Source organism: Panthera leo, chromosome B1 (assembly GCF_018350215.1).
Source record: "Panthera leo isolate Ple1 chromosome B1, P.leo_Ple1_pat1.1, whole genome shotgun sequence".
Lineage (NCBI taxonomy): Eukaryota > Metazoa > Chordata > Mammalia > Carnivora > Felidae > Panthera > Panthera leo.
In genome coordinates this window covers 17,365,650-17,378,040 of record NC_056682.1, presented here as the reverse complement: position 1 = coordinate 17,378,040, position 12,391 = coordinate 17,365,650, and the positions used below count along the sequence as shown (strand labels likewise).

Sequence of the window (12,391 nt, the reverse complement as noted above, 5' to 3'; positions counted from 1 at the left end):
TAAAATAAAATGGTACTAATTGTATTGCTGCTTCTGTGGTCCATACGTTTGATTAGTCCTTGTAGTTCTTTGGTAGTAACTAACTTAAAGCAGGTTATATTTCAGTAGCGCACCATGGAAATTAAAAAACAACAAAATTATTCAGGAGCCTGAAATTTAAAATCCATACCCCATAAAGTTGCTAAAATGCTTTTGTTTAACTTATGACCTCTCCTGTTTCTTTTCTTTAGTTTATGTTAATTTTTCCTGGCAATAGGCATTTTACTGTTTTTTTCTTAGCATACAATGTATGCAAGATGAATGAGAGGTCATTATGGCTAAAGTGGAGAGGATCCTTGTGGCGAATGTAGAGCAAACACAGGTAAATTTTTTCTGACAAAAGATACTTTACCGGGTAAATGGTTTTTGAAGATGTTTTCTCTTATTATTCTCATGGTACCCTGAGGCCCATGGTGCTTGTTCAGTGAACTCTTAAAAGATCAGCAGGGGGGTGAAAAAGAGGGAAAAGAAAGAGCAGTTAAGAAGTTGTTTTGGTTGATTCAGAATAAGAGAGTGTTTTCTATCTTGGTTTTTAGTTGAAACAACTTTCTAATTGTGATTTTTGTATTTTATAGTCATTAAGCTAGTTTTTGTCATTATTGTTAATAGGGTTACTGAAAAATGCTTAGGCACTTTTTATTTCACTATTTTACTATGTAGGAGGGACAAGTACGAAAAATTATAAAGATACAACTGATGTACAATTTGTTGCATGTTTTATAAATTAAAAAAAAAAAGGAGCTGACTTAGCTTGTGTGTGATTCTCAGCCAGGCTAGTGTAGGAGGTCCCCCTGGAGCTGAGAGCCCGCTTCCCCTGCCTTTTGGGGGAAAGCATACAATTAATTTGAATTATTTGGAGCATTCGGCACTTTCCCACTCCAAAGCATCTTTGGGTGTAAGACCTGCCTTTTAATTAACTCTTGATAGAATGATACCTATAAAGTCATATTTCAAATGAAGACAGTAATAAAATACAGAGAGCCAGTATGAGTGGTTCTTTTTGGATTATGAAATTGTTTGCCATTGTTACCTAATTTTCCCTCCTTCTCCTCCTCCTCCACTCTCTCCCCCCTTCGCTTCTCACTCCTTCGTATTTTTTCAGTGTTTTTGTTTGATATCCGAATGAAAAGGTCATTAATTTTCTCAGGCTATTGTAGTTATCACAAACTACAGGGTGGCTTAAAACAACAGGAATGTATACTCTGCAGTTCTGGAGGCCTGGAGTCAAAAGTGAAAGTGTTGGCAGGGCCACACCCCCTCTGAAATTTCGCAGGGAAAATCCTTCCTTGCCTCTTCAGGCTCCTGGGCTCCTGGCACTTTCTCGGCTTGTAGCAGCAGCACTCTGACCTGTATCTCCTCCTCCATGTGGCCCTGTGGCCCACGTCTGTACACGCCACATCTCTCTCTCTTCAAAGGACGCGTCGAATTTTGGATCCTTCATAAATATGGATCTTACCTTGAGATAATTAACTATATCTTGAGAGACTAGTTTTCAAATAAGGTCACAGCCACACAGGTTTCAGGGTGGATGTATCTTTGGGGGAGGGACCAGCATTCGTTTGTGCTACAAAAGGTAATTTCTAGAAAAAAGGAAAATATGCTGCTAAATGGAAATTGATTTAGCCATTTAGATTGTTGTTTCTTTTTATGTTGGAAAGACTACATTTCATTTAATGTAGGTTCTAACAGGATTTAATGATTGGGGCCTGTAGCTGAAGATTTGTGAGGAAGCTTCTGAGATGTTTTTGGCTTTAATAAGTAACTTAAGAGCAGTAGGAATCTTCATGTAGGCTCACCAGACCATTTCTGCAAAGTAAGTTCTGTAGTGTTCATTATGGTTCTTGTTTTTGTTTGTTTTTAATTTTTTTTTAATATTTATTTTTGAGAGACAGCTGGGGAGGGGCAGAGAGAGAGAAACAGAATCCGAAGCAGGCTCCAGGCTCTGAGCCATCAGCACAGTGCCCAACACGGGCTCGAACCCACCAGCCGCAAGATCATGACCTGAGCCAAAGTCGGACACTTAACCGACTGAACCACCTAGGCGCCCCCTGTTATGGTTCTTTTTTTTTTTTTAAACCTTTATTTTTAAATTGGGTAGTAGGCCATCTCTGATTATTTTAATTTTTCAAATGTCAAACCGTGAAAAAATTCTTTTTTTGTTGTTGCATTTTTTTTAACTTGTTTTATTTTTTATTTTTTTAAATTTACATCCAAATTAGTTAGCATATAGTGCAACAGTGATTTCAGAAGTAGATTCCTTAGTGCTCCTTACCCATTTAGCCCATCCCCTCTCCCACAACCCCTCCTGTAACCCTCAGTTTGTTCTCCATACTTATGAGTCTCTTCTGTTTTGTCCCCCTACCTGTTTTTATATTATTTTTGGTTCCCTTCCCTTATGTTCATCTGTTTTGTCTCTTAAAGTCCTTATAGGAGTGAAGTCATATGATATTTGTCTTTCTCTGACTAATTTCACTTAGCATAATACCCTCCGGTTCTATCCACGTAGTTGCACATGGCAAGATTTCATTCTTTTTGATTGCCGAGTAATACTCCATTGTGTCTGTGTGTGTATGTATGTGTATGTGTATATGTGTGTGTGTGTGTGTGTGTGTATATATATATATATATATATATATATACACATACACACCCATATATATATATATGTGTGTGTGTGTGTGTATATATATATATATATACACACACACACACACATCTTTTTTATCCATTCATCCCTCGATGGACATTTGGGCTCTTTCCATACTTTGACTGTTGTCGATAGTGCTGCTATAAACATGGGGGTGCACGTGCCCCTTCAAAACAGCACACCTGTATCCCGTGGATAAATGCCTAGTAGTGCAATTGCTGGGTCGTAGGGTAGTTCTATTTTCAGTTTTTTGAGGAACCTCCGTACTGTTTTCCAGAGTGGCTGCACCAGCTTGCATTCCCACCCATTATGGTTCTTAAAGATGTTTTTTCTTTGATAAATCCATAGTCCTCTGTTATATTTCTCTATGTCTATAATGAAGTGTATTTCTGATAAATAGATAATACACCTTCTTCCAGAGTATGGCCATTAGTGATCATTACAATTACTAAAAACGATCCTGTGTTTAGGAAACTATTAGAATAAGAGGGCACGGGTTCTTGTCAACTTCTGTAAGCTCTTGTCCCAAGATGGTTAGCATGGGATGGATTGTCTGGAAACCTCTGTGACATTGTTTGAGCTGGGTCCTCACAGGTGGAGATTTTTTTTTCTTTTTAATGTTTATTTATTTATTTTGAGAGAGCGCACGAGCAGGGGTGGGGCAGAGAGAGAGGAAGAGAGAGAGAGAATCTCAAGCAGGCTCCATGCCACCAGCATAGAACCCGACTCGGGGCTCAATCTCACAAACTATGAGATCGTGCTCTGAATAAGTGGAGATTCAGATTTGGTGGTTCTCCTAAGGGGCAGAAAGGAAGTGGGTTTGACCGAATCCTTCCTCAGAGTTCCCCGCAGACCTCTGGCTGAAGAGCCCCAAGAGCAGCAGAGAGACTTGGAAACACTTTCTTTGGGAAGAACTCAATTTTAGTTCCAATTCTGCTGCTGCTTCTGACTTTCAGGAATTAATTCAACATTCCTGGGCTTCACTTTCTTGTTTTTAAAGTGCGGGATTTGGGCTAGACTGTAAAACACCCTTTGGCTCTAGCAAACTTAGTTTTTACGGTAAGAGTACATTCTAGAATGTATGATACACTTCATTAAGTTTTATTAGAAAAACTTGTAAAAGATATACTACTGTCGTATTTCTAAGAAGTTTTTCTTTTTTTGAGTTTATTTATTTTGGAAGAGAGGGACAGCCAGTTGGTGGCTGGGGAGTGTGCAGAGAGAGCGAGAGACAGAATTTCAAACAGGCTGTGTGCTGTCAGCTCAGAGCCCAACATGGGGCTCGAACTCAGAACTGTGAGATTATGATCTGAGCCAAGAACAGGTGTCGTATGCTTAACTGACTGAGCCACCCAGGAGCCCCCAGGAAGTTTTAATATTTTATTATATGCATGGCCGGATATTCCAGATTTAAAAAAAAAATCATTTATTTGAGACTTCCCAGCCTAAAATTAGTTTTCAACCAATAAACATTTCTGTCTTTTCATATTGGCCTTTAAACTGTTTTGATAGTTTAAATAATATACTTAATACACAGAAAATACTTTAAATGTACTTGTTACAAATAAAAGATTGCCGTAATAAAGAACTGTATAAAGTAAAATGTGAAAGTGCCTTTTCTTCTCTTCTCCTCTCCCTTTGGCCCCTCCTATACCATTTCCTAAGGGGCACCACAGGTAGTTTGGGGTTTAACCTTTTATGAAGGTGTATACACATAAAACATACCATATATAAATATATTACTTTTTTAGTTTTTGTAATACTTGTCTAAAACTTGCTTGAGCAGTGTTTAGTTTGACCGTCTACTCACTGGGGTGTTACAGTTCTTTAGTAATTGTCCTTAATGTTGCTGATGTTTAAAGCCCAGTGAATGTCGTCGGGGCAATCCCTGGTAAGGGTTGAAAGTAGAAAGGTAGAAATCAAATTCCAGATCCCAGTGGTAACAGCTCCTAAAGAAATCACCATCCTCACTGATGGATCCTAAGACTTAAACTAAATACTTGTTATACCACCAAATATGCCACAATTAAAGTTCTTAAACTTTTTGAAGAACAGAACGTATTAAAGTATTTCAGCAAAATCAGTGGGGAAAACCGTTGAAAATAATATTCGTAAATTGCATGGCTGCAGTCAAGGGCTGCTCAAAATAGTGCTGTGGTTACTAAAGCACCGTGAAAGGGATACAGAACCGTGAGGACATCCACAAAGAGAGCCGGACTGGATGGCTAGAGGTAATCCTGGAGTAATGTGAGAGACTCGTTTGTGCTCACTGAATAATTTTGTGGTGTGATCATTATACATATTAAATAGGGACTTATGATCTACACACTTAAAATTATTTGTGTGAGCCAAGAGTTTGGGCTCTGGGATCAGACGGACTTAGGGTCAGATCTCCATTTTGCCATTTACTAGCCTTGTGACTTTACCTCTCAAAAGCCTCAAATATCTTCAGATACTCTGTTAGTAGCTCCCTTCTGGGGTTGCTGTGATTATTCATTGAGAATGACCTATAGAAAATGCTTAGCCCAGAGCTGGGTCCTGGGAAGCACACAATTAGTGCTGCCTAAAAAGTGAGCTATGAGACCGTAGTATAATACTTAGTTGTACCTTTTAGGTGTAAGGGCTGTTTCCTTAAGTGAATTGTATGCTTTTGAGGACATAGGCCTTTTCCTAGGTTTTTTGTATGTATGCTTCAAAGCGACACATTTGGGGAAGACATAATGAAAAAGCAAGTTGAATAACGTGATACAGACTGAACAAGTGACTTTGAGTTAGTAAACCTTATGACAACATCATCACTGCTTATGAACATACATTTCATGGATTAGTGTTCTTAGAGATCATGAGAAGCGAAAAATACAAGTTGGTATAATGAGTTTTTTTTCCCCAAAAGCCTTTAAATACAGAGAATCTTTAACAAAAATTTTTTTAACGTTTATTCATTTTTGAGAGAGAGAGGGACACCGAGTATGAGTGGGGAAGGGGCAGAGAGAGGGAGACAGAATCGGAATCAGGCTCCGGGCTCCAAGCGGTCAGCACAGAGCCTGACGCGGGGCTCCAACCCATGAACTGGGAGGTCATGACGTGAGCTGAAGTTGGACCCGCAACTGTGACAGCCACCCAGGCTCCCCTAACCCTAAACAGAAACTCTTGATGTTTAGGTGTTTGGGTGAGACTGTGAACTCAAAGCAATCAACCAGGTTTCTTCATGGCCTGCAGAGCCCAGTGAGAAAGGAGACCAGTGAAAGGGGGTGTCAGGAAGGGAACGTGGAACAGCATCAGCAGGTCAGAATCAGGATCTTGGGAAGTTTTCCTTTTTTCACTCTTTTGAATTAAGACAGATGTTTACAGAATTTGAATTTTGATAGCAATTATTTGCCACTGAATTACTGTTTCAAATTCTGACCACGGAAAAAGATTTTGAATATTGAAGGCATCACAGTTTTTGGTTTTGATGTGGATGATTTGAAAATTGGAGGCGCCCTACAAGAGCAGAGATGACTTATTTAAATTTAAATCATCGAAATTAGCTTTAAAAAATTCAGTTCTGCAGTCACACTCACCACTTTGCCAATGCTTAGTGACCACATATGCGGTGGGCTACTATATTGGACAGTGCACATTGAAGAACTCGCCTATCACAGGAAATTCTGGTGGACACCTGCCTTTCTAGAACATATGTTGCTGTAGTTTATGCATTATTGTAAAATGAGCAAAAGTATACAAAAGCCAAAGTAGTTGCAGAGGTTAGAGGAAAATAATGAGAGTAATGGGAAATGTTAACGAGGTGGGTAGACCTTTTCCCCCCTTCCTTGATATTTCCCCTTTTTCTGTTTATTGTCAAGCAGAATAATTGGAAAATGGTTCAAAGTAAATGGTTCAAAGTAAATTCTTGCCAAACAAGGTGAACACATGGCCAGACTTTTATTTTTATTTTTTTATTTTTATTTTTACAGTTTTGGTTCTTTAAAAACTCTTACTACCGATCACAAGTATTTGTTCTCTCGTTGTGGTTGGATCTTAATCCTACTAAGAAATTGTTTGTTCCCCCTCCTTCATCTCTGACTGCCATCTAGTTACATCCACAGTACTGACGTTTCAAACCATTTTCTGTAGATCCTAATCTTTCAGTGCCTCCCTGGGTTCTCTCGTTCTTATTGTGGACTTCAGACTCTGATGATCTGGTGTATCGAACTTCCAAATCACCATCTTGCTGAATGACCTTGAGAAAGCAATTTAATCTCTCCGAGCCTGTAACAAGGGTAACGTGTCATGATATAGATACCGCCACCTGCATACATCTGGACTAAATGAGAAAATTTATTGAAAGCTCACCACCTTGGCATGTAGTAAGTCAGATAACAATTAGAGGTGAGGTCATCTGATGCATTATTTTGCCCTTGCTGTGGAGCAAACCGTCCCAGAATTTAGTGGCTCGAAACAGCCACCACCGTAATTTCTTATAGGATTCTGCTGGGCGCTTCTGGTCTTGTCCGGGCCTGGCTGATGTTTCATGCAGCGGTGGTCACTCGGCTGGTTCTCTCCGGGGCTGCTTGGTCCTGGCTGGCCTCGCTTGCACATTGAGTGGTGGGCTGGTTGTCTCCTGGAACAATAGAGATGGCTAGACTACGTGTGTCTCATCGTCCAGCCAAGTTAAAGCTTTCTTGGAATACAGAACCCTCAGCAAGAGCCCTTGCTTTCTCCCTGCGTCCTCTGTGTACCCTCCACTCTAGTCTAACTTGTGTATAGTTTGTTGAATGGGGTCTTTGCTTTCACCCTTGTTTCTTGAAAACAAGCCTCTTTGTCATCTCTATGTTCTTAGCGCACCCCCAGGATGGTTGAATGAATACCTACGTATAGCTCCACCTTTGCGGACCATTTCACCTTATCCTCACCTGCTGATTCTTTGACGTTCATCTTTAAGTGCTACCCTACTTCGTGATGTCCATTTGACCTCTTCAACTTTGAGAAGTTTAGAGATGGTTTTTGGTATCATAAGAAACGTCAGAGTAAAATTCTGTATCGAAACATTTTAGTTAATCTGATTTTCTTGTATCCTTAAATGGATTCTCTTCCATAAATGCTAAAGTGGCCTTGGAAAACTCTGAATGGTTTTTTTTTTAATACTGATCGTCAAACAGGGAAGTTTGGCTTCTTAGTTTCACATAGGTTTATGGAGTAAAGTGGCCACTGCGACTTGGTGAGAATGTAGGGTGTTTGCTGTCTCAGTTCACTTACATTTATAATAGTATTGGTCTGCACAGTGAGATGTTTTTGTAGGCCAAACAAAGAAATTTTGTCTTTGCATTTCTATTTTTAGTTTAATAGTGCTCCACAAAAAAGATGGAACGCAAGAGTGAGAAAAGGCAGCACTTGCATATACATTGTTCTGCTCCTGCCCACTCTTTCCTTTTCTCCCTTTTTTTGACCTACTAAATGAATAATGATTAGCTATTGTTGATTGCGTGTGTGTGCTCCCTTAAGTTTTATGTAAGTCGTAGTTCAGAGTTGATGGAGACTTGAAATCCTAAAGTATAGTAAACGATGCAGCGTGATGCGATGGGGAAGAGAAGAATCCCCAAACGCTCTCAACGGGGCCTCAGGAAAACTACACTTGTAGTCCTGGCTATGATGATTTACTGGTGGTCTTGGGACCGTTTAACTTCTCTTTGACTCAGGCAGGCGAGTTCGATAATGTTGAAGGTTTCTCTCTAGTTCTGAAGATTCGTGCTGTTTCTACTAGTACAGATCCTCCTGGGATTTAGTAATAAACATAACAGATGAACACAGATGTTTAAAATGAAAGAAATGGATGTCCTTATTAGGATATTCCATGCCTGCAGGGTTAATAACACGTACTGGGCATATAGAAAAGGTACACTTCGGATTCGTCTTTCGAGATAGGTGCTTGTCAGGTAGGCCAGGCGGAGGGATTAGCAGCATCGAGATGTGCAGAATTGCAGCGGAAGTGAGCGTGGCTGGAATGTGGCTCCCTGGGGTGGCTCCAAGGACGTCCCGGTTTTCCTGGGATTTTCCTTCCTGGTTGGGAAATGTGTTCTCTCACCGGGGTTCATTTGGTGTGCAAATTCCACAAGAAGCGTTAATTTCTCTCTTCTCTAAGGGGCAGGGCACCGCATGCCCCCCCCAATGCCTCCAGATGCACAGGCACAGCCTCGCCCTTTGGCGTTGGGCGAAAGAGAGCACCGTGGCGCTTCTGATGGGATTTCTTCTGGTAGGAGTGTTGTGAATCCAGAAAAGCCGTCTTGTCAGTCTGAAGTGTGTTCCGTGTTCACGAGCTATTGTAGGTGCGATTTGAATTTGTTGCCTCACGATGCTTGTGGCTCGTGTACTGGTCAGCTCTGGTCTCGGGCTTCATCTTCCCTCGCGTGCAGAGCTCACTCTCTGCATGGCTCCGTGCTGGCCTGCTAAAGTCTCCTCTTCATAAAAGAAACACCCGTCCTGGTCTCCTTCCTGCCTCTCTGGCTCTCCTTTTAGCTCCTCGGCTGAGCTGCTCTGACGTACTCGGGGGAGGGACTTCCTCCCTAAAACTCTCTGTCCCCGGTTCCTGTGACACGTGGTGCTTCTCTTCAGCCTGCTGCTCCCTCGGCTTCTTCGTGGCTTTCTAAACGTGGCTGGACCCTACTTTCATAAAACTGGCCCACCGTTCCCTTTATTCCTCACAGCCTTTTGTACTTGGGGTGGAACCCAGACGTGCTTGGGTACACCTGTAACCCAGGTGTACTTGGGGTGGAACCCGCCCCCCGCACGAGGGATCTGGGCCTCTACGTGCCTGCTGGACGCCACCGTCCCCTGGACCGCCTGGCACGTCCTGCCTGTAAATAGATGCTGCGTCACTTTCTGTTGGCGCCTATGTGAGCCATAAATGCGTATCGTTATTTCCAAGTTTAGGGTAGTTTATGTGTCTGTCTCGCTCAAATACGTAGTTTTAATGCTGCCCCTTTTTGGTTCACACGTTTAAGTATTTTCTTTTAAGGTAATAGAGGTGTAGCAGTATAACCAAGATGGGCGAGAAAGGCAGTCTGTCCTCCTAGGCTTTGCAGGCAGCAAGAGGAGATTGGAGTGAGTGACCGTAGTCCTGTGGGGCCGTGCCGCGCTACGGCAGATGTGAGTGTGGAGCCCGGCCGCGGGACCCCAGGCACACCTGTCGGGTCAGGCCTCAGAAGTGACGTCTGAGCCGAGAGGTGGGGGAGCGGATAGCAGTAACTAGGCTGAAAGGGTGTGTAAGAAGGGAACAGAACATTAGAATTCATTGCATTCAGGCGGAGTTAATGTTCCGTTTGAGTTAACAGAGGAGAATTAATTTGAAGCATATGGAGAGTGCAAATAATAAACCTGGGTTTGCTCTTTGTCTCTGTTGGATTTGTCGCGTGGATGTGGGCACACACCCTTTGTTAAGTGTGCGGTAAGCAAGCCGTGAAGTGGGGGCTTGCTAATTGCTAATGGGCATTTGGTTATTGGCTGTAGAAACTTATTTGCTAGCAGGCATTCTTGCAACAAGTGATGATGCTCTTCACAAGCAGGATCCTGTTTTGCTGAGAACGTGCCAAGCTGTTGCCCTTGTGATGTTACCATTGATGACAGGTTTTCGATGGGCACCTTAGGACAGTTCGATGGGACGAATCACAGTGATTTCCTGTCATTCTTGAACTACTTAAAACCACCATCAGAAAGCGTAAACATTTGATAGGAAACAAGAGGGATTAACTTTAAAAGGTTTTTGACTAATGAAAATCACACCTCTGCCACATTAAGCAACATTTTTACGCCGTTAAGCATTGCCGTGCATTTTCCTTGAACCTGTTTCAATCTATAAGTGTGGTTTGGGAAACCCCCCCAGATTCTAGTTTACAATATAGTCTTTTGTTGTTCTTATCAGCAAGAGTGCGTTGCTTCACTGAATCGTGGGGAAGATCATGTTGATCGAGATCCTCAGTAAACTATTTTAGGGAAGAAAAAAAATCCTCATCAAATTAAATAAAAACACGAACCTTTCATTTACAAATTTAGAGGATCGTTTTGAATAGCCTTTAATTGGTAGTTGTGTGAAGTTACTTAGGGATAATAGGGGAAAATCAATTATAGTGATAAAATCTGTTCTTAAATATACATTATTTGAAGTATTTTCCTGTGGAAAAAACCACAAAAAGCTGGGCCACAGAAAGGTTGTTCCTGCCAGTCGTCTTGCCTCAGAAGGTTTTACCTGAGCTGCTGATCTGACGTCAGATCCACCGTATACACCCCTGACCATTGTCAGCGCAGGCCGCGGACGCTGTGTTAGTGGTTGGGGCAATTTTGTGTGTATTTTGTGAAGTACAGAAACGATTTAATCAGTTTTCACGGTCTTCCAGGATCCAACCTATGTGGACACTCACATCGACTGTTATTAAAGTTCTAGAGACAGATTGAAACTATAGATTTTCTAGTTTGATAGAAGAATCAAGGAGATAAAGAATATGGGGTTTCTTTGAGGATCATTTATTTTTTTCTTCCATTGGAAATTAGTTGACATCTGAGCAGTATTTCCTGGAAAGTCACATTACTTTTATAACGAGTCTCCACTTACGAGGGTCGGTGATTGGGAGGTAATAAGTCATGGGAGGGTCAGTGGTTGGGAGGTAATAAGACCATGTGTTCCACTGGTTCTTCTAATACAGATACAGAAGATTTTTTCTGTCACTTCATACTTAATTGTCTCTGCAGAAGTTAGAGGAGTTTGAAATCCTGGATAACCTCATCTCAACTTTTTACAAAATGCCTTCTGACAACAATGTATATTCAAACCACTGGCCACATCAAGAAGGTGACTGGAGTTTTGCCACTTTTTCATCCTTCTGTCATTTACTGTGTTGAAGAGCCATTAAAATGAGACAGTGCGAAGTGTGTTGGTTGTAAATAAAATGATTGAACCTGGATTAATCATTTTTTTTTCCCTTCAGGATCAGAGATTTGCTCAGACTTTTGTGCTCAGTGAGGTTTCAGTGACGATATTTTGTAAATATTTTGACTTTATTTGTAACGATTAATGAACTGTTACCACTTCATAGGTCTTATCACAACAACGTCAAGGAAACTGGACCGAGAGCAGCAGGATGAACATATATTAGAAGTAAGCATTTCTTTATTTTAGTTATTTTAAAAATACTATAATTATAAATATCATGGGAAAGAACATTCGTGGTCACATTAACTAGTCTTCATAATTGTTACTATTTCATTATATTGCCTCCTGGTCATTATTAGAAAGGAAAATAAAGGGGAAACCAAACCTTTGTGAGTGTGGTTCATGTCCCTTTAAATCCCTTTCTATCCCCAGAATACAGGACTGCTCAAATTATTGTGCTTTACACATGCACAACACACACAGAGCAATCAAATGAAAGCGATATTATTGAAATTTCCTTGTCATTTACATGAGATGTATTTCTATAGGCCTTCTACATCTTTTTCCTCAGTATTGTTTTCAGGATTTTTTATGATAATAGGTCTAATTCAACTGTAGCTAGTTTCCAGTTTTTGTTATCGTTATCCTTAAGTAATTGCCTTGTTTTTGCATTTTAAGTTGAATTGTAGAAAGGTTGTGTTTTGTTTTTTAAAAAAAGTAAGTTTATTTATTTTGAGAGTGCGTGAGAGAGTGCAGGAGAGGGGCAGAGAGAGGGGGGAAGAGAGAGAGAATCCCAAGCAGGC

General features: G+C 41.0%; 1 protein-coding gene across 3 annotated transcripts in view; it reads left to right on the top strand.

Annotated features, from left to right (window-relative positions):
- FAT1 (FAT atypical cadherin 1) overlaps positions 1 to 12,391 on the top strand; it is a 134,721-nt gene that overhangs the window by 71,123 nt on the left and 51,207 nt on the right. For all 3 annotated transcript variants that reach the window (XM_042934340.1, XM_042934339.1, XM_042934341.1), the window contains exon 4: positions 11,752 to 11,813. In XM_042934340.1, the coding sequence (XP_042790274.1) occupies positions 11,752 to 11,813 (62 nt within the window). The remainder of the gene's footprint in view (positions 1 to 11,751; positions 11,814 to 12,391) is intronic.